At 35.2% G+C, this 26,555-nt stretch overlaps 1 protein-coding gene across 1 annotated transcript in view; it reads left to right on the forward strand.

Moving 5' to 3' along the window:
- The window catches only part of KLHL1 (kelch like family member 1), a 181,041-nt gene that overhangs the window by 105,042 nt on the left and 49,444 nt on the right, over positions 1-26,555 (forward strand). The window contains exons 5-6 of the mRNA XM_086881098.1: positions 7,347-7,559; positions 25,244-25,430. Coding sequence (XP_086737224.1) covers positions 7,347-7,559; positions 25,244-25,430 — 400 coding nt within the window. The remainder of the gene's footprint in view (positions 1-7,346; positions 7,560-25,243; positions 25,431-26,555) is intronic.

Raw genomic sequence — 26,555 nt, forward strand, 5'->3', positions numbered from 1 at the left:
AGGACAATCCCTTCCCTTGCCTGACTGTGATGCTGTGCTTGATGCACCCCAGGACAGGGTTGGCCCTTCTGGCTTTCAGGGCACTGACTTATGTTCAGATTGCTGTTTACCAGGACCTGCAGGTCCCTTTCCATGGCACTGCTCTCCAGCATCTAATTCCCCTGTCTGTCTATATATCCAGAGTTACCCCACCCCAGGTGCAGGACACAGCATTTCCCCTTGTTGAACTTCATGTGGTTGGTGATTCCCCAATCCTCTGATTTGTCAAGGTCTCTCTGCAGGGCATCCCTACCTTTGAGGGAGTCAACAGCTCCTCCCAGTTTTGTATCTGTGAACTTGCTCAATATCCCTTCCAGTCCAGTGTCCAAGTCATTTATGAAGAAATGAAAGAGCACAAGGCCTAAGATGGAGCCATGTGGAGCCCCACTAGAAACAGGTCATCAGTCTGATGTCAAAGGTGACATCTTGTCAATCCAGCTCCCTTAGGAATTTTTACATAAAGTTCTCGTCCAGGCCCTGTGGGAACTTTTCTTGCCTGGTTATACCAGCTGTGTCATGCTCTCAGGTAATTCTGGCAAGTTGAAGTCTAGGGCAGTTGACTTGGAAAAGTCCCTTAAGTCCTCAAAGGATAATCCATCAGCATCATCATCCTGGCTAGGAGGTCTGTACTAGACTCCCATGGTGGCATCTGAATTATCTGTTTGCGTCTTGGATCTCACCTATAGGCTTTCAACTGTGCCACTGCCAACTGTGAGCTCCATACCTTCTAACCCTTCTATTTCATACAGTGCCACCCCTCTGCCTCTTCTGCCCTGCCTTTCACTCCTGAAGAGCCTGGAACCATCAACAGGGCACTCCAGTCACAGCACTCATCCCACCAGGTTTCACTTATATCTATCATGTCAAATCCCTGTGACTGGGCCAAAGATGTCAGTAGATGATCAGATGCCAATAGGCAAAGTGTTGAGTAGATCATCCCTTCATCTGGGAGCTACAACCCCCAGATTTTTCTGCTTGCACCAACCTCAGTGCCATTCATCAACCTGATGGATCTGCCTTTTGCTATCAAAACTGTTTAGGTCCCCAAGCTGTGCTCCCTCATTCTACTAACTTTATTTTGAAAAGGTAAACAGGCATTAATAAAGACCTTCAAAGAAGGGAAAGAAAGAAAAAAAGAAAGAAAGATGGAGTAATTTTTAATGCTAAAATTGGTTTACAGGCTGCTAGAGTTTTGGCTTTCCTAGATATCAAGAAGGAAATGTCATGCATACACTGAAGCCTAATGCCAAGAATCTCCAGGGTTTGTAGGATTCAGGACCTTCCAGAACAGTGTTGGAAGATTTTTTTAAGGCAGGGGGGAGAAAGATGTGTATATGTCCTCATCCATCTAGCAAACTGTGCCTTTTTCATGTACAGGTTTATGCTTCTTCAATCTTCTTAGATGTGAAAAAGAATGGATGCATTATGTGAGACAAGATCCTTCACCAATACAGGAAAAAAATATCCATCATTCTCACATAACTTGAAAATTTTAGACAGTTTATCATTATACACTGACATATCAGCAAATGTCCATAAGCAACTTGTTGTGAGCTACCCTTAGAGTGTGAAATTCCAGAATGCCACATCATATTCACAAGGAATTAAACTATAATATGGCTAATTCTGCAGCCTCCTATCCTAAAACTCCATTATTTTTTTACTTAATACAAAATATGCAAGTGAAAAAAAAAAAGAAAATATTTAGATTGTGAAAGTCTAACTTAGTTATCTAGAAGTCTAATACTGAGATTTCAATATGCTGTATGAGATGGTACCCATAGTGATAGTCTCTTCTATCCTTATCCTGCTGTCTGCTCTCCCCAAAATGGCAGCACTTGCTTATGTCTCTTTTCCCACTGATGAAGTTCAGAGGAGCATACACAGATACATAGGATCTTTTTCCACTGTCCTTTGAACACCCCAGTCTTAATACTCCTTTTTGAATGATGATACCAGTCTGGCATCTGGTGCTGTAAGAAACATAGCTCTTTGGATTACATAGGTCAGATGGAGCTCACTCTCAAAGTCTGAGATTTGATTAGAGATTCAGGATACCAGGTTCAGGTTTCCAGATGGAATATGGGATTCGCCTAGAGAACCAGACCATAAGCATATTAATAAGTACTGGTCCTTTGTCTAATGGGAGTTCACCATGGGCTGAAAAGTTCATTCTCCTTAGGGGAGAAGTTCCACAGCATTGTAAAGGGGGTGTAGTCTTACATGACACACAGCTGATACGGAAAACGGGGCATAAAAACAAGAGGTGTGAACTCAATGTAACACAGCAGCAATAATTCCAGACTGAAATAGCTTGGGAATTGACCAAAACTTAAATTTTCTGTCATGTCCTATCATTTCAGAAAGTATACTACCAATATGATTTAATATGAAATTCAGATGCACAATTTATTCATTTATTTAAATGTTCTCATGAAAACTTTAGTTCTAAACTAAAAGTAATACGAGCCTAAAATATTGTGGACATTAGTAATGTATTAAGTGAAAGCCTAGTATATGAATATCTGGTTTTTGGCATTAGTTTATGTGGTTTTAATTTTTTAATTGCTAAGCTCACAGCATCCAAATCAATAAAATAAAAACATTTTAAATAAGACCCTTACATCCAAAACCAAAAAACCTGCTAAGCATTTTACTTCCTTGGTAACTCTGATGTAGCAGGTTCTGAATAGCACTCTCAGAATATGACATTCTTTGTCAACATATGAAATTATGTAATATTTTTCAGGTTCTTCATTATAACCGATATATGCTGATTAGTGAAATCAATGACATAAACATCATTGAAAACTAGCTTTTGCAAGATAATTTGATTCCATGTGGAATAATAAGTTTAGATTAAAAAAAATTAATCTAATTCAATTGTATTTGTGACATTGTTATAAAGATATATGGTATTAAATTCCATTTGGTAATAATTTAATTTTATTAGAGCCTTATGTTTCTATGATGCACAGTCTATTAGATATTTGGGTGATTGCTTATCTACCTTTAGATATAGATATGTTTTGTTTACATGGCTCTACTGTTATAATACTTCATGCTTATTTAAAGCTGACCTTGTGTACTGCTAAAAAGGTTTAAAAGTGAAACAGCTCTACCACTGAAATGCTATAACCCCACAGCAATGATTACTGCATGGTCATTTTGAGAAAGTGGAAGAGCAATCAAGTGACACAGCTTCATCCAAGCAGGTTCAGATACTTTCATACTTTCTGCTGTATTTCTGATTTTTTTTTAATTAATTTTTCTGAATTGAAAGCAAAAATCTACTACTCCACTTAATTAAAACATGGAAAAGCTACATGAATGATGCATGTAGAACAGGCCCAGTGCATCTTATGAGACTTACAAGGTAGTGAAGACCAATCTACAAAGCCTCTTAAAGTATTAGAGTCAAAAGTTGCAGGTCCTGGAGACTCATACAACTCTGTCACATAATCTTCTTCATGCTTAAAGGTTCAGTACCCTTGTTCTCATAGTAAAGGTTTATCTGCCCATGAGGACCATTCCTGAAAGCACTTCACTAGAACAAGATGAGAGGAATTGGCCTCCACCTATGCTGAGGGAAAATGACATTGGATATTAGGAAAAAATTCTTCACTGAAAGGGTGATCTAAGTATGGACTCACCATCCCTGAAAATATTCAAAAAACATCCAGATGCGGTACTTGGGGCATGGTTTAGTGGCAAAGATGCCAGTCTTACGTTAATGGTTGAAGCAGATGATCTTAAGTTTTTTCCAGCTGTAATTGTTCTGTGGTTCTGTAGCTGTGTACCTCAATTCTTACCCTGTGTACCTCAATTCTTACCTTGCACCTTAATCTCAGGAGAATTTAAAATTTATTTAATGTATACTGAAAAAATGTCACAGACATCTGTTTTATCCTGTTCCTTAAATGGCAAAAAGGAAGGTTAGTCACATTAAAAAAATATATAAAAAAAAAAAACTAAAAAAATAAAAAAATAAAAAATAATAAAAAAAAAAGAGGTGGGGATTTTTCCACAATTAGCATACGAGAAATTATTTCTGTTGCAGTAAAACAGCTAGCCATCGAAATATGCTATGCTGCTTCAAATGAAATGAACCTCAAGGAATTAAAATACTATCTAGGAAGATTTAACATTCATTAAGCAGTTCAGGAAATTCTGATAAGTTGAAGGAGAGAGTTTTTACCTCTGAAGATCAAAAACCTGAATTTTATATATAAATCAGAATTATATATATGACATTTATATTTTAAATATACAAATATATAGAGTATATTTATAATATATATATATGGCATATATGTATAAAATTTTTATTTGTTACTTTCTGCAATACTCATGCCCAAGTAACATGAAATTTATGTAAGTCCAAATGTTTAGAAAAAGAGATTTGAGCTTATATGTTTTGTCTGAAAATTTTGTTTGATTCTACAATCAGTACAGAAGCTGGAATAAATTCCCTTAACCATGTATGCAGATAAAAAACAATTAAAGATGGCCAATAAAAACCCTTAATCAAATCTAAAATTGTTGTTCTGAAGTTAAAGCTCCTTCTTGGAATGTTATTCTTAATAAATTAAGCTCTGTGAGTTCATGAAATGTGTTCCACCATCACAATGCTTCTCTATAATATTAGGTCTTTGGATTAATATGCTGTTACAAAGTTTGATGTTGGTTCCTATTAAGAAGTAAAGTTATATTTTTTTTCATAATGGTATTTAATGTCACTTGAACCAGGCTTAATTAAACTTTGTCTTATAAATCATTTTATTGAGAAGTGCAATGAAATTTTGTGAGTTTTATGACTTTTTAATTAAAATTAATTAAGCCAGCTTGTGGTTAAGTGCCTGCCTACAAGCTAGTTCCCCTACTTTTCCAAGCTATTCTAAAATATTCTAGATGCAAAATTTAAACTTTATCAATAGGTAATATTTTAATACCTCATTCCAGAAAAAGCTACATTTTTAGGAAGCTATTCACATTTAAAGCAGTAATTTTAAAAAGAACTGAGTCATGTTTTGAATCAATTATCAGTTATGTTAGGGTAACTTAACAGCATGGCTAATATAGTCCATGACCACATATACATCTTTGATTTTCTGTTGTGTCAGCATCCTATCTATGTAGAGTTATAAAGTAACTCATTGAAAGTTGAGATTTACATATCAAAGCATTCACATCTATAATAATAAGCATAATTTCCAACTTTGTCTAATTTATTCTATCTGCACTTACGTGTTTTTTTCTGTAATTATATTACACATTTCAAGGATCTTCTGTGTCAAGATTTTGACATATCTACATCTGCAACATTCATCTCTGCTTCTTTATATAAAATAATATGCAGTTAATTTTTAATAAATATGTCTAAGCAGTAAATTTCAAAAAGTATGAAGATGGAGAATTAAAATAAGTGTTTCCTTCTATTGAATAATTCAGGGAAGGACAGCATGTTACATAGTAGAGCCAGAGTATAATTCTGATGTTGTAAGTCTTGCACATTGTTTTCTTATATTTGTTATAATGTCCTAGCAGTACTGTGTTACTTCTATTTCAGTTTCGATGACCAGTCTTTCCTCTGGTCCAGACACAAATGAGCAATTATAGGCAGCACTGATTGGATTTTGATATGCTAAAAACTTAATTTATTGGGTATAGCAGTGCAATTATCCACTTACCTCAGGTTTGGTGTTCTTACATTTAAGTCCTTGACTGATGTTTTGTAATTCTTTCCCCACTTCTCATCTTAAGAATTCTATCCAAAACAGCATAATGAAATTCATTATTATTTTTCATCCATTAGATGTTGCAACTTACTGTTCCCAATATTGCTTTTTACACTTTCAGTTTATATAAATATTTAGTTCCTTTTTCTTGTGCCTCCAGTCTTCAATTACATTCTTCTTATAGTTGTCTCTGGATCAAGAATATGAAAAGACATTTACAGTTTCTCCACTGACATAAAGCACCCTAAAAGAAATGTTTGGGGAAAAAATATCTGTAGAATTGTGTTTCTACTGTGTCCTGTTGATGTAGTTCAGGAAGTGCTGAATTCAGTCCTTAGGATTCAGACAACTAAATGCAACAATTTTTTTTATTGTTTTGTTTGTTTGTTTGTTTGTTTTTGTTTGGTGAATTTTTTGTAGGTTTTTTTGGTGTTTTGTTTTCTTTTTTTTTTTTTTTGTTTATATGTTTTATGCAGTTTGTAGGGGTTTTTTTTTTAGGGTTTTTTGAGTTACTCTTATTTTTATTTGTGTGGTTCTGTCCAGGATAAGGTTATTTTTTTTGCAGTAGCCAGGAGTGGGGCATAACTAGGACATAGAGGTTTGTTTGTAAAACCTTATGTCATTGCTGGGAGCAGGGGGAAAAGGTCTCTTCCAAAGGGAAGGGCTTCTTTCTGGTCAAGTAAATGTGGCAGAGGGATCCATCTGATACTGTCTGTCGGGGATGGGGAGTGGGGGCTGTGGTTCTGCATGAATGGTTTCCTTTCTTGTACCCTCTGTCATTCGTATTGCTGTTACTCTTTGTTTCCTTACCTCATTGCTGTTTACTGTAAATTGTTCCTCTCTCAACCAGTTTACCTTTTGTGCCTCCAGTTTTCCTCTCCAGCCCACCACAGTGTGGAAGGGTGAGAGGAAAAGCAGGGAAGCAAGAGAGCGTTTGGAGAGTCTCAGTGGGGGCACTGAACTGGGGAGTACTGCTCCTAAACCACAACAGTAGAATAGTTTTCAATACTGCGAGATCTTAATTGCTGTAAACTATTTGCCTGATAACTGGATGTTAAAAATCTGTTCTGGACAAGGTCAAAAAATAATCCTTAGTTCATGGTGTTTATCTTCCTCTCAGCCTTGTCATATGTGTAGTCAGAAATTAAATATTCATATTATAACTCTATATGACTGACAAGTTATTTAAGAAATAATGAATGAAAGACATTGAAAGTAGCCAGGAAAATGTAGTATGTGCATATAAAGACTTAGAATACATTTAATGTGCTCAGCTACAACTGAGTTTATAAAAATTTCAAACAATAGCCTTTATTAATTCTGACAATTTTTAATTATAATATTACCATATAATCCTTATATTGTTTTCAGAATATATATGAATTACAACCAAAGCTGTTGAACTCTAATCATTTATGTTTTATTTTTCTCACGAGCTGCAAGGATATGGCAGAACATACCCATATCTGGGTATGGCAGATATTGACTAATCCTGTGGCTTATTAGCTTTAACAGTTATTTTTACTTTCTTGGAGTATTACTGAATCTGAAATACTTTTTTCTTCTCAGGAGAATATAATGGAAGTTATAAGAAATCAAGAATTTTTACTTCTACCAGCCGAAGAACTCCATAAGCTTCTTGCCAGTGATGATGTGAATGTTCCTGATGAAGAGACCATTTTCCATGCCTTAATGATGTGGGTGAAATATGACATGCAGAGGCGATGCAATGACTTAAGTATGCTGCTTGCTTACATCAGATTACCACTCCTTCCACCTCAGGTATTTTTAAAATTATGTAATCATAATCATCATAATAACAAGAACGTCATCGTTATTGTGTTCTTGTGAAAACTCTCATCGGTTTATAATATGAATCTTCTGAATACTCTGTGTTTAAAAACAAGCCTGTTCTGAATCAGAAAAAGAGAGTGATATCCTTTTACCCAGATTGATCTCAATAAACTTGAGGATTGGGCCAACACATTCACTGGAAAGGCAGTGTTGTGAAACTGGAGTAACTGCAGATTTCATAACATGCTGAGAAAAAGCAGGGAGAATAATAAATATTCTCAGAAAAAACAACAAAATCTAAACAGAAGAAACAAAAAAAATCAACCAAACTCCTCCTAAATCAAACAAAAAAACCCCAAACAACAAAACAAAAAACTGCATGGGGTTTATGACAGATACCAGGCGAAGAATAAGTCAACAGTATGAATTCAGAAAACTCTGTGTTGTTCTACAACACAAAAAAATTCTTTCACCAGGCAATATTATTTATTAAGAAGTTATTATTGCCATAATACCTGGTGCTGCTAAGGCTGCACCTACACTATTGTTTCCAGTTTTGTACTCCATGATTTGAAAGGCATAGGAACAAACTGGAGAAGGTCCATGGGTATGTCTAGGAAAGGAGAAGCAGAAGTGGGTTTGTTCAGTCTAGTGAAAAGACTAAGTGATGACCTAACTTAAGACCTGAAGGTAAGATCATGGAACTACATTCTTGAGTGTACTGTGAAATACAAGTAGAGACAAACACTCTAACTTGTAGCCTGGACAGTTCAGGTTGGACATTGGCTTGGGGAGGAATCACTTGGAATGCAGTGAGCAAATGCAGCATTTTTTCAAAGGCTGAGTGACCTTCCTCATTGAAGGTTTTCCTGAGCTAGCTAGACCAGATCGCTAAATCCAGTGTTGGCAGAGTTGACCAAGTTGACCACTGGCAGTCATTTGGATCTCCACTCCTGTGAATGCTTCTAAGAATCTGTGATTCAGGCTTCAGCTTCCTTTTTTTTTTTTTTTTCCCCGAGAATTAAGAAGCAATTTTTTTTCCATAATTCCATACAATCAATCATTCTCCTTTCAGTTAGTGTACTGGGTCTGTATGGAGTGAAATTCCTTCATGGCAGCTTTCTCTCTGTGCTGTGCTTTGCACTTGTTGATGAAATAGTAGGTGAGAATAACCCATCCTGTAAATAGATCCCTTGGGGCAGATTGGAATGAAGCAATACTGAATGACTGGTGTTTTTAAACACACACAAGTAGGCTTTATTGTAGAACAATTTGGTTGCACAGAAAACCGGGCATATAACTATTTACCATATAAAAGCATAAAAATATTACTTAAGAAAATGTATAAGAAAGAGAAGGAAAGGCAAGGAGTAGAAAGACCTCACCACCTATAGGCCTCAAGATTAGATTTATTTGGGGCAATTTTGATATCTGTTGAAGTGATGGTTGAAGTGGAAGTTTCAGACTGGATCACCAGGTGATGGTGGAAGTCCCAGTGAAATCCTCAGCACACAAAAACTATTTGGTTTATACTCGCTCAGGTAGGAAAGCCCAGGTACCTCCCTTAGAGAGGGGAATTTCAACTGGATGTAATGTGGATCATGGGACACTTTGGGAGCCTTTGACACCTTCTAAGATACAGCTGCCTATTACATCAATGAATTTGAATCCCTTAAGGCATCAGCAGAGGTTAATACCTTCAGGCTAAGTGTGAATGCCCCAGTACTTCCCTGAAGGGGAGTTACCATAGCTGAGTCACTTGAGTAAGGACAAGGAAACAGTACTTTGCCTCAAAGGATTTGCCTCAGTCCTTATCTGGTTCAACATCAGCTAGAGCCTGAGGTGTCAGGTGTGCTCTCCCACTGCACCTGCTGTGGTTTATTCTTAAAAATATATCAAATAAAACCCTCTGTAATTTTTATTGCACTGAAAATTAACTGAAGAGCTCTCTGGAAAGAAGCCAGGTCAAAATTAGCAGCTAATCATTGGACCTTTGAAAAAAACCCAAAACTATTTTCATCCCTTACTTTTAAATTCACTTAAAAAAGATGAAGTCAAAGACTACAGGAATTATTAACAGACTGGAAAGACTGTACTGAGATCCACTTAAAATGAAGGTTTGAATTTATAGTCTGAGTTTCCGTGATAACTCATTTCACTCTCAAGGTGCAGTAATTATATTGGCAGTGTAGTCAGACGTAAGTAGTACAGTATCAAACAATGTAATTCATAATCCAGTAGTAAATTTAGGAGAAGGCAAGCCAGTATTAACATGTTAAAAGAAAACTATCATGAAGCTGAAAAATAAATAATAGAACCTGCAATGTTGCCATAGAAACTTTTTTGTTCTTTGATTTGCCTGGAACCATCTTCTAAACTAAAACGGTTCATGTTTCTTCATTCAAGTCAAAAAAGAAAGACTGATGGCTTGGCCAATGTAAGAACTTATTTCATGTTATAATAGGTAATAATATAAATAACAGGCAATATTATGTAATAGATAATATGATAAGAAAACCTTTCAATAGGTGTTCCAGCTCTTTTATGTTGATCCATACAGAAAACATAATTTGTGGTCATTTTTGTTCTTAAGGGATTTGGGGAGAGTAAAAATTCAGTGGCATCCTTAAACTTTGTTAATGAGGTATTTTAGATTATTTATTTGAATTGTTAATTTACAAGCTTATCAAATATTTTCCCTGTGACTTTTGATAGCATTCTTTACAGAGAGTACGTTAACAAGCAAGTTAAGAAACACGTGAAAAACTGTATTGAACAAGACTTTTTGTCAGTTGTTCAAAAAGTGTAAGAAGCTACTTTTGTGGCTAAATGGTGCCACTGTTGTCCTCAATTTTTAATTTTTGAATGCATTTTAAATAAAACCCTTTTCATATTAAAAAACCCCAACAAAATTAGTACATGTAAAACAATACAGAAACACTACAGATTGTTTATATATGTGTGTGTGTGTCTGAGTATGTCTTTTTTCACATAATTTGATAAACATATACATAATCACAGAATCAAAATGACAGAATGCCTGAGGTTGGAAGGGACCTCTGAATAAACTCTGGTCCAGCACTACTGCTCAAGCATTAATAACGTGGAGCCATTTGCACAGGACTGTGTCTGCACAGTCATGGAATTTTAAGTAATTGCAAGGATTCTGCCGGTGCTTAGTCACCCTAACAGTGTAGGATTGTTTCCTGGTGTTCAGAGAAAATGTCCTGTGTTTCAGTTTGTGCCTATTGACTCTGGTCCTCTTGGGCCCCACTGAAAGGAGCCTGGATCTCTTCTTTATGGACCTTCTGTTCAGGTATTTATGAACATTAGTAAGATTACCCAAAAGCTTCTCTTTGCTGGGATGGGCTGACCCAGCAGACAGCCTTCCCTCATAGGAGAGGTGCTCCAGTCTCTTCATCATCTTTGTGAGCCTTTACTGTATTCTCTACAGCATGTTCATGTCTCTCTTGCACTAAGGAGACTAGAATTGGACACAGATCTCCTGGTTTGACCTCACCAGCGCTGAGACTAGGGGAAGAATTACTCTCCTTAATTTACTGAAAATGCTTTGTCTAATGCAGCTCCAGATATCACCTACCTCCTTTGAGGCAATGGCATAATGCTGGCCCCTCTTCTGCCAAGCTGCTTTCTGGCTGGGTGGCTCACAGCATCTGTTAGTGCATGAATATTAATTACACATACACATATGCATGGACATACAAATATACATATGAATTTATTTAATTCTTTTATAGTAGAATGTAGTTAGGAACCCTTTTCTTAGAAGTGAAAACCTGTGGAAAAATATATCCATTAAAGTATGATTAGAGCAGTTGAAGGTGTTCTCACCTAGTTCCCTGATGATGTGATATAGTGACTGTCATTCCCTCCTCTCAGGGAGCAAAGCGGTTCATCTAAATCCTCTCTAATTGTATATAGACAAAAGTCTACCCTTGTCTGCAGCTGAAACATTAACTTCTTGCCATGAAGGCAAATGTCATAGAAGAGATTTTATCTATCACTGAAATCTCCTTATCTTTCTCTCCAGCTGTCCCAAAACACAACAGTTTATTCTATGTTTGTATCTTCTATTCCCTGACTCGAGCTGTACTGTGAAACATTCAATGCAATGCAGCAGCTTTATTGAGCCTCTGCCTATTTTGATTACTAATGATGTAATCATGTTTAATAAGATGAAAAGCTGATTTCTGCTATTTGTCAGTACACAGTGTAATGTATCTGTTAATGTTGACACTACAGCATGAGCCAGAGATATGTGCTGCTTCTGTTGGGCAAAACATTATTTTTATGGTGTTTTTTGAGAGTGTGAGAAGTTGCTAATGATGCCTGGGCTGGTGAAGGAATTTACAAGCAAGAGAAGTTAACATGATACTGACTACCTAGTGTGACAGTAAAGATGAGGATGGGTAGCAGTTTTAAGAAATTATGTGCATGATGAAAAGAGCACTGATACTTCCTTCTAGAAATGCTTAAGTTGAAGATAACTCCAGTTACTTCTTCCAGTTCCACCAGTGTGCTGGGTTTATAAAGGCTGTTATTTGCATCTGCCTATGACAGTAGATCATTGGTTTAACTAGGAAAGTTAAAAAATAGCATAGAGTAAAGCAGAGATAGTATTGTCTTTTCCTCTGTAACACTTTTAGTAATAACACTTTCAGAGGCTTGCAAATCAAATCAGTAGGATAATGTGTAGTCTTTGAGTATTAAATACACTGTGACTCAGATCCAGTGAATCTGTTATAGGCATCTAAATTAGATTTCTTGCCCAGGAGCAGAAACAATGCACTCCTTATAAAATGAAGTACTTAAATTCCATGTAAACCACTGGAGAGAAAGTGAACAGATCCACATGAGTTCTTTTCTTATTTATACAGAGATGCTGTAGGTAAACTGTAGGAAGCACTGAGCCTTTAAATTCCCTTAGAATTCACACATTACAATTGACCGTACATGATCTTAAAAATTTATGTGAATTTTCATGTAATAATTGAGTAGAAACCCTTTAAATCTTAGCTTAGATAACTGACATGATCATGTAAACTTGTAAATTACCCCCATAACTCAGCTGGCATTTGGCAAAGAAGTATTTCTTTGTACTACTAAAAACCCCAATTAACCAGGCAGTTGTCAGATAGGTTCATTAAGTTCTGACCTTTTCAACATATATTGAATTAGAGGAAACTACTGAAGTAGTAGCAAAAATGGAGGTTATCACTCTATGTCAGTCAATCTTTGAATTTGTCTTTGAGAGCAGTGTGATTGATAATATGAAATGAGAAGCTTTCTCAGCTCTCTGTCTCCAGTGTCACTAAACAAGTGAAGCTGATAAGAACTCACACGAGTAGAGTTCTAGGCTTTTAAGATTGGTTCCTACCTACTGGTCTGGGGTAAATCCTAAGGGTGTGTGTAAACTCTGACAGCCTCTGCAACATTTTGTGAATTTTTTCAATTGTTTCTAAATAATTGCATACCAGGAGATTATAACTTGAATCTGAAAAGGCTGAAGGTATGATTCAGTTTCTTATTTGTCTATGTGTGCAGGCTTCTCCACATCAGCTAGATTCCTAACCTCTTGTTAGAGGCAAGGAAGATCTGGTGCACTTCCCAACTCATGGGAACAAACCTGTGTGCTGATTTGAGAAGTTCCATGGATTATCATGCTGCTTTGGCTCCTAGCAATTTTTCTTGAAACATTCAGTTTCAAACAACATAAATCCAGGAGTAGGTTTACTGGCTCTGTGTAGATTCTTAGACACCCTGTGGCATCTCAAATGGTGCTAAATTCTTGGTTTCGTGCAAGTGGCTTAAGCACCACTTGATTTTAAATACCAGCCCCTATCAGAATATTACAAATTTGGGAATATGAAGAAATTTGACAATATTTTTAAAGAAATATTTATGTTAATTTCAAGTAAACAAAAATAAATTAATGACCTTAAGAATTAATAACTTCCCAGTCCCCAAAAAATGAATTTCTGGCAAACTTCTAGGACGATTCCCATATTCCTCTCTTAACTTATCAATGTAATAAAAATTCAGGCTTGAAATTTCAGTTGCCTGTATAATGACAGTTATAGTTGAGTATTGCCAGTAGAAAGAAGATAAGCTGTTATTTTTTTTTTTTTCTTATATAGATCATACAGTAAAGCTAACTTCTACACTTTTTTATAGCAGCTTCTCTGATGGTGGATGTAGCTTGTCAGCTGATTCTTTACCTGTACAAAGATATGATGCTTCAATGCAGTGTACAAGATACAGTCCAAAAGATTTTTTTTCCTTTTAGAAAGTTCTAAAATTGTCCAAAAGTCCTATCAATATATTTTTTTTTGTGTAGATAAAGGACATGTGAAAATTTGTAAATAGTGAAAATGATAACTGCTCAACACAGTTACATGTGACGTTCATTTCCAAATACATTTCATTATCAGTAAAGTTTAGACAATGCCAATAAATATCAGTAAAGTTTCAGTAAATGCTTTGAAGCTATCACAAGGTGCTGTTCAAATAGAACAGTGTGACAACATACTCCTATAATACTATTTCTTTATCCAACACACAGGCAAGTCACCTGACTTTTTATTCAGTTTCTCATGATACTCTGAGCATACGGTTTACTACTAACTATTTTGCGGTAAATTTATTTAATGGAAAGCTGGATTTTCACTGATTACATCACTTCTTCACATGGTCATAAAATACAAACCTTGCCCCACTTAAATTATTCTGTGTTGAGAAATATTAAAAACAATATTTTTATAAAAATACTATACTGGTGTTGCTTATTCTCTGCGTTTTATGTGAAACACTTAGGAGAATGTTTGTTTCATACATGTTCCCACTAGAATGTATAGACTGTGTCCATGTGAAAACACATCTTTATGGATAAATAGATTATATTAACTGTCAAATCAATTAGAAGCTCTGGTCATATAAATGAGAGGATGTCTTTCCTTCGAAATAGCACCATACTTTAACGAGTTACATTCGTAATACAGTTACACTCACATAAAATTATGTCTTCAATTTTGAGAAGACATGTTTTGCCCATTGCCTATGTTTTTACAAGGGCATATTACCTGTAGTCGTTTTTTGGTAGGTTTTTATCTTTCTGTCTTACTGACTGTCAGATTGACAATCATATTGTTTGGGGTTGCCCCTGGCTGGATGCCACTCTACCCTCCCCTCCACAACTGGACAGAGGAGAGGAAGTACTATGAAAGGCTTGTGAATTGAGACAAGTTTTGCTGCTAATTGTTGATATTCCAAAAATCATGCCTCCAGAGGTCATGCAGGCATAACTTATTGAATGTAGTTAGGCCAAAGATCAGTTGCTGCTTTCAGCAATTGTTAACAACAGGTAGTTTTAAAAAGGTAGTTTTTAAAAACCTATTGTTGCTGCTGATGTCATTGAAATCTATCACTGCTAAGTAAGAGAGGGAAGGAAAAAGGGAGGGCTAAGAAATGGGTTGGCCTTACCCTCTGTAGTGTTAAGTCCCTATTTTTTGTAGTGTAGTGCTGTTTTCTACATTCTTCCTTGTCTCTTAGACTGATCCAGCATAATAGAAAAGCACAAAATAAGACATTTTCTTTTCTAATTTTACTTGAGTCATCAACTTTTCAGAAATTGTGTATGTCTTAAGAGAATTCTTTATATTCAACATTTATAACATTTAAATACGAATTATACTATCTGGAAAAGGTGCTTTAATGCAGTTCCCCTTCTGTGATGTTTTCTTATCCATCTTTTCTGCCTATGTCTAAGGCTGAAGGTCATATTTGAATCAGGAGAACATTATGGAAAAAAAATGTTTCTTTCCATTTCTTTGTACTTATTTTCATATAAGATTTTTATGAAAATTACATCAATTTTGGTAGTCTACAACTAACTTCAGTTAACAGGTAACTACAGTAAAAAAAAAAAGTCAGTAATTTTCAAATATGGGCTCTTAGTTGTTATTGACTGAATAATGTTTGTATTCCATTTGTTAGCATCTGTCGTGCTTTTACCTAATCTCCTATTTATCACTTTCAGAAGAAAAATAATAAAGAATTTGATTCAGAAGAACTTCAAATAAAGACATCTGTCTACAAACAAAAGGAGACCAGCCAACATTTTCTCAAAGGCCAACCTTTTTGTTGGGGTATTTTTTATATTTTCTCTTTTTTTTTAATGCAATTAGGGTTTTATTAAGTTTTTGTTTCACTTCCTTTTGAATGAAATTTAAACTTTTGAATGCAATTTGACACTTTATTTCTTATGTAGTACTCTAATACTGTGGCAAAATATGCATAGCTCTCAGAATCATGAACTTAATTTTTCCCTCAAGGAGTAGAAAAGAAAAAATACAAGGTACTCTACAAAACATTGATGTTACCTAACTTTATCTAGAAACTTAATATTTACTTTAAGAAGCAATGTGTATTTTGAAATAAAGATACTTTTCTTCATTTTCTGGAGAGTGAGCCTGTCATGATGAAGTAAAATGTAGATTTGTGCATCAGTAGAATTGTGTAGTAAGCTTGGGTCTTAGATTTTTCCCTCCTTATTTCATCCTCTCTATAAAATACATAGATTCATAAAATTGTTCTGAAAAAATGTCACTGGAGGCAGAAGCTGGGGTGGAAGGGTTTAAAACAATTTATCTTTTCCTAAGCTGAATAATGTTACCAATAATACATCTGGTTGATAAATCAGTTGGTCAAATTAGGATCAGTTCCAAAGACAGACCTAGTTGTACAAGGAGTTCAACAAAAGTCAGTATTTGTGCCAAAAAATGTGGGCATTTTTACAAATTAGGTTAAAATTTTAACAGTGTTTTAAAAGATAACATGGGTTTACTTATAGAAAATAATACTGAAGATTATAATAAATGGGTGTGTTAAACCATAGGCTTTGGATGTGAAAGTGATTTCAATCCCACAATTTAATTACTTGCCACAGATCCTACCAATGAGTATTCCAATTCCATTACTTAGTTTATTTGAGAGGAAGAGGGGGGAAAAGTTAGTTTCTTTATTTTTGTATCAAATGTACAGCCTCAGGGAATGTGTGTGTACAAGGTTGATAGATTCTTTAATAAATTCTTAAGGGTAATGTAATGATAAGTAATAAATGATAAAAAAAACTTGAACTACGCTTTATTCATTTTTTTTGATTTGTGTTTTGTACCCTGATGTGGGGGAGGACTTAGTTATAACTGAAGGGTAGAAAGCCAGTTTAAAATTTCTTCTGAATATGAAATAATGTTTAGTGTGTTGGGGAAAAGGAATTACAAATCAATTATATACTGAACAAATTTCCCCTGCCGGTGACTATGGTCATCAAAAATGCAAGCTTAGTATATGTCAGAGTTCAGATTTCAGAGAGAAAACACAATTAGATTTTTTTCTTCCAAAATTGCAGTCTGAGACTAATCACTATTACTGCTAGGTGTCTGATCTCTTTGCAATATATTATCACCTGCATGCATACAGAGATCACAGACTTGCAGACTGACTAATGAACGTCTATGGTGTTTAAGCAGTAAATCCTAATGTAGATTATTTATAACAGAAATGATTAGCCATATGTTTCAAGGAAGAACTGGTCTAGAGTTTCTTAAAGATCCTTAAGTCTGCTGCATCTTATTGCTGAGTACAAAATAATATTTGTCTGAGAATACAGAAATCTGAGGGATTTAATATAGTCTTTCTTCTTGAGTTGGTTGAGCATCTGGCTTGACTAACACATCATGAATAATTTAGTCCATAAGCAACACAAATATTGAATTTCATATACTGAATATTTGTCTTACTACAGAAAAATGCCTGGAAATCTCTGAGCTAAAAAAACTTTACTGAAATCATTAATTAAACATGAATAAGAAAAAAAGAATTTAAAACAGATCCAAAATTTTCAATGAGCTGAACAAAATGGTAGAAAACAAAACGGGATGTGCTAAATTTGAGGTTTTATTAATTGCAGATATTTTTCATTATTTTATTTCTAAGACAAAATATTGAAATGATTGTTTTAAAAGCTAGCAAAACTGCAAATAATAAATTAGAAATAAGCTTTTTTAAAAAAAATTCAATATAAAGCTAATGATTACAAGTCAAGTGAGTAAAGCAGATGGTTATGTTAGATTTAGCTCAATGCATTCAATTCCTAGCAAAACAAAAAGGTCTTCTAGTAATATTGCAAAGGTTCACATGGATAAAATGGGATTTAGAAAGTTGAGACTTCAGCTATATACAGGATCAGTTTGAAACCTTGTGCTCTCTATGTTCAGAAGTCTCCAAAAAAGTTAACAACTTTTATAGTTTTATCGTTGTTTAAAATCTAAAGGGGAGACTGAGGGAATGTTTAAGTGTTCTCATTTTCTTTATATAAAATCTACTAGAAAATCAGGATCTGTATAATAAATGACACTATTGATAATACCTCAGAGTGCAAAAATTGGCAGAAAATAATTTTATGACTGCAGTGCATTTTACTTTCAAGATATAGTTTTGAGTGATAAATATATTTGCAATTAATTCACAATTATACGATTCTTGGTATTTTACCTTATGTTATAAAAAACTAAGGGATTTTTTGTGTACAAAACTGTCCCAATTTTTTAATTGATCCATAATTTCTGATGTATTTTTATGATGACTATTCAAAGTTTTAGTCTCAACTTTTAAAGAGTTTTTTTATAAATTTGTTCTTATTCTCAGAGTATAATTCTTACACATTGTAATAAAGTATATTTAATAAATAGTCCGAAGTATTTTCTCACATAAAAAGTGCAAACATGCTGCTCTTCTCATTCCTGTTCTCTTAGGATTTTTTTAATGAATACCTAATTTAGTATGTATAAAAATAAGATTTGCTGTATATTTTTCCTTTTTTGAAAATATTACTCATGAGTGAAATATCTTGCTGATTTTACTTTACTTTTTTTACCTTTTTTTTCTGAGTAGTTCATAATATTTCTACTGGACACCACTTAAATTTCTAATGTAAGCATGTAAATTAATACCTTGCATTGTCAAGAAAGCCACAATGATCTCTTACCAAAATCTGTTCTTTTCAAGAACAAATGTTAAGCAGAATATTTACTTAATATTGAAATAGCAAAAACTTAAAGTGATAATGAAAGGAGCAAGCCATACTAGTCTATTCCCTATACCTGTGATTAATTTCATAATTATCTTTCATTTTTTCCTTAAGCAAAGGAAAAAGTTAATTTAGAACTCATCAGTTTATCAATTTATTAATTTAATTTATCCATAGTATTGGATAATTTTGGATTCTGATATAATTTCACATAATTTTACAAGCATGTAAGCACCTTGATACAAAAAGTATGTAGTTTGGATGCAATATGCAGTATGGATGTTTAAGATGGCAAAGCTGGTGTTGTGGTTTAACCCCAGCCAGCAACTCAGCCTCACACAGCTGTTTGCTCATCCCTCACCCATGGTAGGATGGGGAAGAAAATCAGAAGACTAAAAGTGAGTAAACTCATAGTCTGTGGTAAAGACAGCTTAATAGGTGAAGCAAAAGCTCTTTTCAAGGAATTTCACACCAAGCAGGTGTTCAACCATCTCCAGGAATGCAGGCCTCCCTTACATGCAGCAGTGATTTGGAAAGACAGACACCATCACTCCCCATGTCCCAGCACTCTTCCTGCTTCCCTTAGATTTTTATGCTGATGGTGAAACACAATATGATCTGGAATATCCCTTTGGTCAGTCGGAGTCAGCTGTCTGAGCCTCCCTCTTTCTTGTGTGTGGTGTGGGGTGAGAGGCAGAAAAGGCCTTCATCCTGAGTAAGCCTTGCTCAGCAATAGCAAAAACATCCCTGTGTTATCAACACTGTTTTCAGTGCAAATCCAAAACACACCCCTACACCAGCTCTGAAGAAATATAACTCTACCCCAGCCAAGACCAGCAAACTGGTAAAGAAAATGCTCTGTAAATTTTCAACTAAAATAGCAGAAACAAGGAAATCTGTTCCAGTGTCTCACGATGAAACAAGAAATGCCCTAAAAAAACTTAAATTACTTAGGTCACTGTTATGCCTATCCCATCAGTTCCAAGGTTTTCAATGAGGAAGTTTAAATGAATTAAACAATAGTCTTTATACCAAGAGAAGTGCTATCTGACAGAAGTAGTTCAGAGTTTATTCTTTTTGTACAAAACGAAGCAGCGCTTCTTGGGGGGACTTTTCTTTCTTTCATATTTGCAGTGAAACATAAGTAGTCTGAATAATATTTCTTAAAATGGGTATATTTATAAAAAGTTTTAATCAGAATAGCAATTAATTAGGTTAAAATTTGCAGTTGCGATAGTATTTCAGGAATTCCTTCAACTCTCTTATAGTCAGAAAATACAAAATGTGAAACAATTTATTCCTTTCACCACATTAATCAACAGAAATACTTGTATCCATATGGCAGTATTTTGATGTAGGAATCATGACCTCTACCAGGTTCAGACAAATAAAAAATTCTTCTGTTTGGAGCTTTGTCCATAGAAGCATAGCATTTCCTAGCATCTAGAGCAGCTTGAGATTTTAAGACTTTGAAAGTGTGCTAAGGACTATTTTTGTAGTGTCAAAGCAGTATCTTTATTCTTTCCAGAAAGTCATATAAATTCTTTTTTTGCTTTTCATTTTAATCTGTACAGAGAACAACCATGACCCTACATTTCAGAATTCTATTCTTTCCTGGTAGCAGCATTACTGTGATCATCAGCAATAACCAACCGTAACAAATCTGTACCTGGAATAAGACTCATAAAAGGACAATGATGGCTAATCAAACTTCTCTCTTGAAAAACATTCAAAATGCACACTTTAGGTCACTAATTGTTCAGATTTTTTTTTTTGTATATGATTCCCTGACTCAAGGTTGTCAAGTATCTTGGGATACATTTTGGATCAAGGAAGAGAATTGCAGACTTTTTTTAATTAAATGTGCTATGAAAATCCACATTTCATTTATTCGCAATGCATTTAAAGGACTTTTAACTTTTTGTTCTTCTGTTATAATTATTAATACTATTAAGATAATTCTAATCCTCTGTTCTTTCTGACATTGGCATGTAAGTTTTTAAGGGCACAGAACTTTTTAGCTCTTTAAGGTTTTTCAGAGGGAATATACATCTAGATACTGAGATAATTTTTAAAGAACTGGAGGTTGTTTTGTGCCTGTGAAAAAACTAATGTGTTTTGGTATGAAATTTAATCCTAATCAGTGGTGTACAGAATAATTATATGTTGTTAAGGACTATTCAATATTCTAAATCATAATAAACACTCATGGGCAGGTTCAGACCACATAATGCATAATTTGGCATGATGCTGTCTCTCTTTTGGAAACATCTCTTGGATTGCACATTAAAACTTTTGCATGTGGTTAGTATTTAATTGTGGCATGCAGGGAGTACTTTCTCCATGTGTTCACTTTTATAGCCTGATATCTCTCCTGGAGGAAATATCCATATTTTTTCTTTTTAGTGGTAGGAATCCAGTGATGTTTCATCATCTCCCCTTTTGGATAATTACTGTGTCTGAGGCACATATCAAGGTGGAATCTGAGGTTAGTTCATCCTGAGTGAATGTTGTCACACCTTGCACTTTTCACAAGATAGAAAGCTTTATCTAAATAACCGCTCTTATCTAAATAACTCTTATCTAAATAACTACTCTTTAGAAGTATAAGGTCACTATGAAATCTTCGGTGAGGCAGCTCTTTGCTTCTTCCATTGCCTTGTAGTCTCTTCCAGGAGTGGAGTAAAGGAAAGAAGTGGTCTTTTTCTTTGTAGATAGGTAGTATCCCCTTTTTCCCTAGTGGTGGCTGAATTTCATCCTTGGTGACACAGGGTAGAAAGAGACCAGTTCCATGTCTCAGATGATTGTTTATGTAAAATATGTGCAACTTTGCTTAATGTAATTCAAACCTAGTATTCAGATCCCCACAATCGTAGCTGCAAATCACTGGGATAGCAGAGAGGCTGGGAGAGATCTGTCAGGAAGCAACAAATGCAGAGCTGCTCATCAAGGGAGGAAGGGAGGAGGGAGGTGAGGATAAGAGCAGGGCAGACAGCAATCAGCGCAGTCCTGTGGTGCACTCACTGTCGGTCACTGAACCGTACCCAACTACTCCTTTTTTCTCATTAGGCTTGACTTTCCTTTTGGCAGTACTTGGGTACTTTACACTCCAGACCTTGAATATGTTTCACTGAGTTGAAACATGCCTGGTCTCTGCAGCACAGTGCTGAAAGTCATTTGGAAGTACATCTAAGAAAGGACTTTTTGGGGGTTTTAGCTGGGAAAAATGAGAAACATGATGAGACGAAGTGGAAAAAAATTCTCAGGACATTGCTAGTTCTAGCAAAGGTAAAGTTAACCATGCTGGCATAGCACTATATTACAATCTTTTGAGAAGCTACAACCCTGTGAATTTCCACTTTACAAAGCCCAATGATATTCATTAATATTAGATACAATTCTCTCTTAATGAAGCATGTCATAGACATAGAAGAGCAAGCTGAACATAATATGGTTTCCAGGGAAACATCCTTATTAACTGAATTTCCTGATCAAGTGCATCCTGATTTAATAAAAGTATATTGATTGTTTTGACATAATCAGGAAAGATAACTATGGAGTAGAAAAACTTTGATGTAGATTAGTGGGATTTAGACAACATGATGCAGCTTTATATAACTTCTGATTTCTAAATAGTAGCTTCAATTTAAATCAATTTTTGTTATTCACAACTTCTAGCCTTTAGGATATTCAGAAATATGGTGTTTATCACAAGTTAGCCCATGTTCTAAAATGAGTTAGTAGGGGGAATGATTTTTTTATTTTTTTTAAGGAGCACAAACAAATGTTTCTGTCCACTTTAAAATTTTTATTTATATTTTCCCATCTTTTTTCCATTTTCTATTAATTTTAAGGTGAATTTCTAACTTGAAATAAAAAGAGATTCAGCTTTTATTTGTGGTTGGTGAATTAAGTCTCAGTTTTGGGACAGAACAGTGTTCATGGATTATTTCTTTTTTATTTGAAACACCTGGTACCTCAGTTGAAAGATTTCAAAGATAAATATTTTCTTTTAGACCCTAAGCATTTTTGGGTAAAGGAGTAGTAGTCTAAAAAGAAATCACCAATATTATTGCTGGACTTTGATCCTTACTGATATAATAAGCTTGCCATAAAAACCTTTGTCATCAATTTCATTAATTCCATTAAGCATTACAAAGTCTATGTAACTTAATATTACCTCAAATTTGTGCAGAGAAAACTTGTAATTTGATTTCTTAGCTCTCTTGTGCCTGTATTCTGTTTAGTTAATGTTGACAGAGTACTCTGTTTTGTTCTGTAGTCCTAAATGTGTCTTAAATCATTTTGTAATCATCCTGCCTGAAATCTGGACATGATTTGTCTTCAGATCTTTGATTTTCTAGTCTATTGAGCAGTGTGCTGAACACTGTAAAGGAAAAAAAATCACAAAAAGAATATACAAAAAATCTCAAGATTATGAGATAAAAATTAACCTAGTGTTATGAAATATGCCTAGTACCCCTGTTTATAAGCATATTTTTAATATACTTATTCTGTAACATTAATTCAATAATACCCAGAATAGGCACACACAAATACACAGACACCTTTATCACAGAATCACAGAGTCACAGAATCAAAGAATCATAGAATCAAGGAGTGGTTTGGGTTGTCAGGAACCTTGGAGTTTATCTTGTTCCAACCTCTCTACCACAGGCAGGTGCACCTTCCACCATATCAGGTAGCTCAAAGCTCCATTCAGCCTGGCCTTGAAGGTGGTGAGGCCCTGGCCACGTCAGGGATGGGGCATCCACAAGTTCTCTGGACAACCTGCTCGAGTGCCTCACCACCCTCATAGTAAAAAAAATTCTCCTTATATCTTATTTAAACCTACTCTCTTTCAATTTGAAACCATTTCTCCTAATCGTGTCATTGCATACTCTTGTGAATAGTCTTGCCCCATCACTCCTGTAAATTCCCTTGAGGTACTGGAGGGCTGCAATTAGGTCATGCTGAAGCCTTCTCTTCTCCAGGCTGAACAATCCCAATTCTCGCAGTCTTTCCTCACAGGAGAGCTGTTCCATCCCTCTCATCATCTTGGTGTCTCTCCTCTGGACTCACTACAACAGGTCCACGTCCTTCCTGTGCTGGCACCCCAGAGCTGGATGCAGGGTTCCAGGTGGGCTCTCAGCAGAGCAGAGCAGAGGGGCAGAATCCCCTCCCTGGCCCTGCTGCCCACGCTGCTCTGGATGCAGCCCAGGACACGTTTGGCTCTCTGGGCTGGGAGTGCCCATGGCTGGGTCATGTCCAGCCTCTCATCTACCAGCACCCCCAAGCCCTCTCAGCAGGGCTGCTCTGCACCTGTTCATCCCCAGCCTGGGCTGACACCGGGAGCTGTAACTTGTGTTTCCTTTCTTTCATAGACTCATTTCATGACTGATGCCTAAAATCAGAAGCAGACAACAACTGTCTACATGTGCCAGCTGTTAATATTTTAGATGTCACAGAAAACATGTTATCTGCCAAAGGCTGACAGATTGACAAAAGACATTCAAGCTTTTTCTGCAGTCATTGAAGTCCAGATGAAATAGCTGAAAGTTCTTAAAAGGAATCTAGTTTTCCTGTCTTTAGCCAACTGCAAAACAATTTGCATATGTTTGCATATATATGTCTGTGGGAAGACATCCTCAGACTCCAGGAATTAAAATCTCCTGCTTCCTGGCCTTTAGCTGCTTCTCTGAATATTATTTGATCTCCCAGATAGATAGATGTTCTATGATAGCTAGAAATTTACTGCACTGTACACATATGCTGTTATATGCAATTAAATCTTGCTCCAGTTTGGATGCCTTAGGTTATCCGAGATTCCTACGTGGGCCTGGCAGATATGGCACAAAATCTGCATGAGCCTTGCACTCTTCTGGTATGACATCAGTGAGATCACAGAATCAAAGAATCATTCAGGTGGGAGTAGACATCAGGAGATCCATAGTCCAACTCCTGCTCAGAGCTAGGTCAGTTGTGAGGTTAACCCAGATTATGTAATTCAGTGGGATTTTGAAAATTTACATGGTAATTTTCAACATCTCAAAAGCTGGTAGATACGTATCTACAGGCAAGTGTATCAAACACATTTACAACTTGCAGCCTTCTTGTTTGGAAACATAATAGAATATTCTTTTACCTGTGTGCGCTGAGCACTGTCGGTTTTGGGGTGACATATTGTTTCCATTTGGTTTTAAAAATAAAGATGCAAAAATAAAAGCAAAGAGATGCCTTCTGGGTTCTTTCAGTGTTGTGCTGGAAACCATTAAAAATAAATCACTGTGCAAGAGAATATTTAGTTTTGTTCAAAGCCTTCAGTAAAAGATTAGTAAGATTGTAGTCTTAAGGGGTGGTGAAACACTGGCCTTAAAATCCTTTAGAAATCAATAACCTATTTAATTTTCTCTCTGTGTTGCAAGAAAAAAATAGCCCTGCAAAACCGTGTGTTCTAGAATGAAGAAATACACTTGTGACATCCATTTATGTTTGTCTCTCATTGCATGATATTGCTTTTCTAGGAATTTCTAGGATTTTTTTATTCACTTATTGTCATTCACAGATATTGGCTGACCTGGAAAACCATGCACTTTTTAAGGATGACCTAGAATGCCAGAAGCTTATTCTGGAAGCCATGAAATATCATCTTTTACCAGAAAGAAGAACTCTCATGCAAAGTCCAAGAACTAAGCCTAGAAAATCTACAGTTGGAACACTTTATGCTGTTGGAGGAATGGATAACAACAAAGGTATTATAGAATATTTGTTGCTTTATGAGGTATACTTCACATTTTCTTTATCAGAAAATGTTGAAATAACTTTCTATTTCAAGATTGGTAGGGGGCATGTCTAAATAAGTCAAGAAATGTTGCCAGGATTTTGATCCAATGAAAATCTACTGACATTTAAGGAAAAGCATATTACAGTAAGAGAAAAGAAACTGAGTTTTGGGTTCACTCTTTTTTCAAAATTATTATAACTTTCAGAAAGAAATTTAACAAAAAAACTAAAATGATAGTAATATACTTTAGTTATAGATTTCTAGAATTTGTTTTTCCTTTATAAGTCAAAGTCTTCTCTCAGTTTTTTTTAATCTGTGATAAAAGCCAGTTTGATATGCAGTGCATTCCATCCTTAAGTAATTGTCTAAAATATTATGGATGATTCATGGGTTTTCTAATGCAGAAATTTTGAAGTCTTGTAGTGAAAAAAGATAACTAGCTTCAACTAGATTGCAAATTTGTCAACAGATAAAGGAAGGTAAAATTACCTCCATTTTTCTGTGAAGTAGGAAAAAGTAGAAATTTTGTTAAAGCATTTTGTTGTTTTTTGTTTGAAATAAGAGTTATGATGATAGACTGTGCTTTCATTTCTGGTAAGTTTAATCCACTGACTTCTAGAACGGAATGAAACAAAATATCTGAACTAAAAGCTAGCTATATTATAAGCTTATATACTCAAAAAAGCTTTATTTTTTTTTTGTGATATTCACTAACAATTTCACAGCCTTTAAATTTTTGTGTCCATATTTAGCCTGAAGACTATATCTTCAGAAACACTAGTTCTAATATAAAAAACTGTATTTTTAAAATGCATAGCATAGAATTAAATCTTTAGTATTTCACAACTCTGTGTCTTGGTGTGGTTATTGCAGTTGTTTCACAAAATAGCTGTGGTAATATTGATTGCAAAATGCCACGGAATGCTTTTCCCATCAAGTTATACCAGTGATTAGAATGTATGACATCTGTGCCTGTGTGAAAAATAAATGGGTAGCATCAAGAGAAGTATGACAAGCAAGTTGAGGCAGCTTCATGCTAGTGGAATGAAGCTGTGTCAGGGGAGGTTTGGATCAGCTATCAGGAAAAGGTTTT

This window comes from Cyanistes caeruleus, chromosome 3, assembly GCF_971803275.1.
Source record: "Cyanistes caeruleus chromosome 3, bCyaCae1.hap1.1, whole genome shotgun sequence".
Taxonomy (NCBI): domain Eukaryota; kingdom Metazoa; phylum Chordata; class Aves; order Passeriformes; family Paridae; genus Cyanistes; species Cyanistes caeruleus.